Raw genomic sequence first — 6,315 nt, 5'->3', positions numbered from 1 at the left:
GGGTTAGGGTTAGGGTTAGGGTTAGGGTTAGGGTTAGGGTTAGGGTTAGGGTTAGGGTTAGGGTTAGGGTTAGGGTTAGGGTTGAGTTAAGTTATGGTTAGAGGTTGGATTGAGTTGAGTTATGGTTAGAGGTTGGATTGAGTTGAGTTATGGTGAGAGGTTGGATTGAGTTGGGTTATGGTTAGAGGTTGAGTTTAGTTATGGTGAGAGGTTGGATTGAGTTGAGATATGGTTAGAGGTTGGATTGAGTTGGGTTATGGTTAGAGGTTGAGTTGAGTTATGGTGAGAGGTTGGATTGAGTTGAGTTATGGTGAGAGGTTGGGTTAAATTGGGTTATGGTTAGAGGTTGAGTTGAGTTATGGTGAAAGATTGGATTGAGTTGAGATATGGTTAGAGGTTGGACTGAGTTGGGTTATGGTTAGAGGTTGGGTTGAGTTGAGTTATGGTTAGAGGTTGGATTGAGTTGGGTTATGGTTAGAGGTTGGATTGAGTTGAGATATGGTTAGAGGTTGGATTGAGTTGGGTTATGGTTAGAGGTTGGGTTGAGTTGAGATATGGTTAGAGGTTGGGTTGAGTTATGGTGAGAGGTTGGGTTAAATTGGGTTATGGTTAGAGGTTGAGTTGAGTTATGGTGAGAGGTTGGATTGAGTTGAGTTATGGTGAGAGGTTGGGTTAAATTGGGTTATGGTTAGAGGTTGAGTTGAGTTATGGTGAGAGGTTGGATTGAGTTGAGATATGGTTAGAGGTTGGATTGAGTTGGGTTATGGTTAGAGGTTGAGTTGAGTTATGGTGAGAGGTTGGATTGAGTTGAGTTATGGTGAGAGGTTGGGTTAAATTGGGTTATGGTTAGAGGTTGAGTTGAGTTATGGTGAAAGATTGGATTGAGTTGAGATATGGTTAGAGGTTGGATTGAGTTGGGTTATGGTTAGAGGTTGAGTTGAGTTATGGTGAGAGGTTGGATTGAGTTGAGTTATGGTGAGAGGTTGGGTTAAATTGGGTTATGGTTAGAGGTTGAGTTGAGTTATGGTGAAAGATTGGATTGAGTTGAGATATGGTTAGAGGTTGGATTGAGTTGGGTTATGGTTAGAGGTTGAGTTGAGTTATGGTGAGAGGTTGGATTGAGTTGAGTTATGGTGAGAGGTTGGGTTAAATTGGGTTATGGTTAGAGGTTGAGTTGAGTTATGGTGAAAGATTGGATTGAGTTGAGATATGGTTAGAGGTTGGACTGAGTTGGGTTATGGTTAGAGGTTGGGTTGAGTTGAGTTATGGTTAGAGGTTGGATTGAGTTGGGTTATGGTTAGAGGTTGGATTGAGTTGAGATATGGTTAGAGGTTGGATTGAGTTGGGTTATGGTTAGAGGTTGGGTTGAGTTGAGATATGGTTAGAGGTTGGGTTGAGTTGAGATATGGTTAGAGGTTGGATTGAGTTGGGTTATGGTTAGAGGTTGGGTTGAGTTGAGTTATGGTGAGAGGTTGGATTGAGTTAGGTTATGGTTAGAGAATGGTTTAGGGTCATTTCTGGACTGGATGATGATCATCTTATGCCTGTTAGAACCGTAATGTTTTTGTAAGTTATAACAGAACTGAAATGGTGTCTCCGGACTCTAAGGCACTCTTACAATACCAGTGATCATTGTCCGTGGTCCTCTCCTGTAATGTATGTAATGGGTATTTATTGGATTGATACATATGCTGCCTTCATGACTGATGCATGTATATATTGTGTCACCGAACAGGGCAAATTTATCCGTATTCACTTTGGCACCACCGGAAAACTGTCTTCTGCAGATATCGAAACGTGTGAGTATTTCTTGGTCTGGCAGGCACATTATGTACAATTTCAGTACGTGATCTGGGGCATGAAACCAATAACATGGAAAACATCTGAACCTCTCCCTTGCCGCAGATCTGCTGGAGAAGTCCAGGGTCACCTTTCAGCTCCTGGCGGAGAGAAGTTATCACATCTTTTACCAGATCTTGTCCAACAAGAAGCCGGAACTGATCGGTGGGTCATAAATAGGAAAATGTGTGAGTTCTGTAGAAGTGTGCCTTTAATTGTTACATCTTACCATGAAACACGCATTCATCGTTGTTCACAGACCAACTTCTGATCACAACCAATCCCTACGACTTTCCATTTGTGAGCTAGGAGAAGGTTGGGGGGGGGGGGGCACTGGATAAGGTAGGGGAGAGGAACTGTTCACAGGCAAAACTGGTGACCATACTGCTCCGAGAAGGAAGTTGTGTTTTCACGTTTGTTGGAACATTTAGGATTTTGATACAATTGATAATTACTGGAATCAAATATTTGCCATCGTGTGCGATTTCAGACATGCTGCTGGTCACGACGAACCCGTACGACTTCCCATACATCAGCCAGGGTGAGATTTCCGTGGCGAGCATCGATGACACCGAGGAGCTGATGGCTACAGATGTAAGAGAATCAGGAAAGGGGTGAAATGTCTGTGTGGCATCTTCACAGGTGTTCTGATAGAGGGGCCACGTTGCCAGCATTGGGCTTCATGTCTGTTCTGGAATTGCAGAGTGCTATTGATATTCTGGGCTTCACTCCCGAGGAGAAGGTTGGAATCTACAAGTTAACCGGTGCCGTCATGCATTACGGCCTGTTGAAATTCAAGCTAAGACCGCGGGAAGAGCAGGCCGAGCCCGATGGGACAGAAGGTCAGTCTGTGTATCTGTCCGTCCATCAGTCCTCTACGTATGATCTTCCATTTGGTCATTGGGCGGCAGTAACATTTTTGGAAATTTTGAAATTGAGGGACATGAACAGCAGGAATGCATCTGCCGGGGATGCCTGGAACACACTCCATGCTGCCTGTCTCATTGTCTAATATAAACATTCCAATACCAGGCGGAAGTCTGAATGTGAATGGCTGTCATTTTTTTCGCTTGTCAACTGGAATTGCTCTTAAAGGGACATCTCTGTATTTCAGTGGCCGATAAAACGGCGTACCTCACAGGTCTGAATTCTGCGGACTTACTAAAAGGGCTCTGCTTCCCTCGGGTGAAGGTGGGGAACGAGTATGTGACGAAGGGGCAGACTCCGGAGCAGGTAGGTTAGAATACACAGAGTCAGCACCACCTTCATCCTTTATACCGGCGATGACCATCACCGAGCCCTTTATTTGTATCCAGGTGCACCAAAATGTGAATGCGCTTGCCAAGTCTATCTATGAGAAGCTCTTCCTGTGGATGGTGACCCGCATTAACCAGCAACTCGATACCAGGCTCCCCAGACAGCATTTCATTGGTGTGCTGGATATTGCCGGATTCGAAATCTTTGAGGTTTGTACCAAAGCAGAGGAACTGTTTTATCTACTTAGAAATGTACGTTGTAGCATACACTTCTATTTCCTGTTATGGTAAATGGGGGGGGGGTATGCAACAGACTTCTGGGGTAATGCCCTGTCTATAGGAGGCGGGGCACTCTAAACCCTGCCTATAGGAGGTGGGACACTCTATGCCATGTCTATAGGAGGCAGGACACTCTACTCCCTGCTTGTAGGAAGTGGGACACTCTACTCCCTGCCTATAGGAGGTGGGACACCCTACTCCCTGCTTATAGGAGGTGGGACACTCAATGCCATGCCTATAGGAGGTGGGATGCTGTACTCCCTGCTTATAGGAGGCAGGACACTCTACTCCCTGCTTATAGGAGGCAGGACACTCTACTCCCTGCCTATAGGAGGTGGGACACTCTACTCCCTGCCTATAGGAGGTGGGACACTCTACTCCCTGCCTATAGGAGGTGGGACACTCTACTCCCTGCCTATAGGAGGTGGGACACTCTACTCCCTGCCTATAGGAGGTGGGACACTCTACTCCCTGCCTATAGGAGGTGGGACACTCTACTCCCTGCCTATAGGAGGTGGGACACTCTACTCCCTGCCTATAGGAGGTGGGACACTCAATGCCATGTCTATAGGAGGTGGGACGCTGTACTCCCTCGCTATAGGAGGTGGGACACTCTACTCCCTGCCTATAGGAGGTGGGACACTCTACTCCCTGCCTATAGGAGGTGGGACACTCAATGCCATGTCTATAGGAGGTGGGACGCTGTACTCCCTCGCTATAGGAGGTGGGACACTCTACTCCCTGGCTATAGGAGGTGGGACACTCAATGCCATGCCTATAGGAGGTGGGACACTCTACTCCCTGGCTATAGGAGGTGGGACACTATATGCCATGCCTATTTCATTCCAGATCTTGGTCCTACTTTTAAAGATATTGCAATCCACACAATATTTATACAGATCACACTATCATTGCTGGCTGTAAGGGAGAATTACCGGCCTATTAAATCCCAGCAGTGTCCGGGCAGGTTGTCTAGTACAGTTGCACATCTGAAGTTTCCTCCTCCAGACATGGGGGGTATTTAGGGGACAATTGGGCAGTCACGGGGTGCTGTCACATGGTGATGTCACAGACTCATTATCATTAAGATTTATCATTTCATTCAGTTGAATAGCTTGGAGCAGCTTTGTATCAACTTCACCAATGAGAAGCTGCAGCAGTTCTTCAACCACCACATGTTTGTGCTGGAACAAGAGGAGTACAAGAAGGAAGGTATCGACTGGGAGTTCATTGACTTCGGCATGGACTTGGCCGCCTGCATTGAGCTTATTGAGAAGGTATGTACAGTATATTCAGCGAGGTGGGTGCCTATTATTAGACAATAATTACATCCAAGAAAAGAAAATGTTAAGCTTGATTTCCTGCTCTAGCCAATGGGCATCTTCTCCATCCTGGAAGAGGAGTGCATGTTCCCCAAGGCGACTGACACTACCTTCAAGAACAAGCTGCACGACCAACATCTGGGCAAGTCCAGCAATTTTCAGAAGCCAAAAGTGGCCAAAGGCAAAGCCGAGGCTCACTTCTCCCTCATCCACTATGCCGGGACAGTAGACTACAACATCAAGGGTTGGCTGGAGAAGAACAAGGACCCGCTGAATGAAACCGTGGTGGGACTCTACCAGAAATCTTCCATGAAAATTCTGGCCAATCTGTATGCCACCTATGCCGCAACTGATGCAAGTAGGTGTCTAATTGGGTACTACTTTCATTTCTACTAGAGCTATGGCTGCTTGTCTGGTCACTCAGTGACTCTGGATGGCGGCTGCTCTCTGCAGCAAATACTTCAGGTCAAATGTCTTGACTTGACATTTATTATTTATCTCAATATACACCTCTGGGGCCCATTGCAAAATATGAACCACAGATACATCACACCTCCTCAATATTAACACCTACAGAGCACACAAATACCACACAAGCCTTTGGATGAACCTTTGGGCTCGGCTTACATTCCAAGGTGGTCCCAAACCCTCAGAGCAGATATCTCCATGAACCTAGCCATGTGCTTGGGTTATCTATAGACTGCTTAGGTAGCCCCAAAAATCAGAGGTTCTGTTTTATAAACATAGACACTCATAGCTTCCATAGCCAGACTCCTGACATGACCCCTTTCACCTACAATGTCTTCCTTTTGGCCAAGTAGGCAATCCATCCGCAGGAACACAGGGAGGGGGGAGAAAAGCTGGGCCAGGTATCAACCTCAAAATCAGTGCTCGATATTCACATAATAGAATGCCTGAGCTTTGGAGATCCCGGGGAACTCTGAATATTAACTGAGGAAGTGAGAAGACATTTGAAGGAGTTTCTGTATGGATCTGGGCTACCATAGAAGGAGAGTCCACAGTCTCACATTAGAACCTGGTGAGTGGGGAAAGTCTCTTCTAGATGCTGACATGGACATGGAAGATGCACTGCACATGGAGTCCTGGGATCCAACAGGCGGTGGGATTGTTTTAGATTCTTTAGTGACTCTCATACATTTGTCTCTTCTTCCAGGTGAGGGAACCAAGAAAGGAGCGAAGAAGAAAGGCTCCTCATTTCAGACCGTGTCTGCGCTTTTCAGGGTAACCTCATCTGATCCTTTGATGAAAATATTACAGTTCAATCTGGGATCAGTGACCTAGTTCTGGTGGTACGGATGTAGTCAGAAGTTAGAGGGAAACCCTTGGTGGTCACCAGAACTAGCATCCTCATTGGAAGATTTCCCATCTATTCCTGTCCCCATATTTGGGATCTTCTTCCACTTTCAATGATAATGGTCGCCAGGACGAATAGAAAGGGTGACTCTCCCTAACGGGGACACACACTGCAATAAAAACCTGACGTGGGGTTCCAAGGGTTGGCTTAATTTGCGCTTTAAAGGAAATAATTATTGGGATTCAATCAACAGTGTGTGTGTGTGTGTGTGTGGGGGGGGGGGGGTTAAAATTATTTGTGCTCA

At 46.2% G+C, this 6,315-nt stretch overlaps 1 protein-coding gene across 2 annotated transcripts in view; it reads left to right on the top strand.

The window, feature by feature from the left end:
* LOC108801087 (myosin-3-like) overlaps positions 1-6,315 on the top strand; it is a 41,864-nt gene that overhangs the window by 9,735 nt on the left and 25,814 nt on the right. Inside the window, exons 7-15 of one of the 2 annotated variants that reach the window (XM_018573034.1) lie at positions 1,736-1,799; positions 1,906-2,004; positions 2,330-2,433; positions 2,543-2,681; positions 2,954-3,072; positions 3,156-3,305; positions 4,481-4,651; positions 4,745-5,054; positions 5,871-5,938. In XM_018573034.1, coding sequence (XP_018428536.1) covers positions 1,736-1,799; positions 1,906-2,004; positions 2,330-2,433; positions 2,543-2,681; positions 2,954-3,072; positions 3,156-3,305; positions 4,481-4,651; positions 4,745-5,054; positions 5,871-5,938 — 1,224 coding nt within the window. The remainder of the gene's footprint in view (positions 1-1,735; positions 1,800-1,905; positions 2,005-2,329; positions 2,434-2,542; positions 2,682-2,953; positions 3,073-3,155; positions 3,306-4,480; positions 4,652-4,744; positions 5,055-5,870; positions 5,939-6,315) is intronic. The other variant, XM_018573035.1, reaches the window with a different exon arrangement.

This window comes from Nanorana parkeri, unplaced genomic scaffold (assembly GCF_000935625.1).
Source record: "Nanorana parkeri isolate BGI_ZX_2015 unplaced genomic scaffold, ASM93562v1 scaffold2213, whole genome shotgun sequence".
In the NCBI taxonomy this organism is placed as follows: domain Eukaryota; kingdom Metazoa; phylum Chordata; class Amphibia; order Anura; family Dicroglossidae; genus Nanorana; species Nanorana parkeri.
The sequence above is the reverse complement of the archived record's forward strand: the minus strand, read 5'-3'. Positions and strand labels throughout refer to the sequence as shown.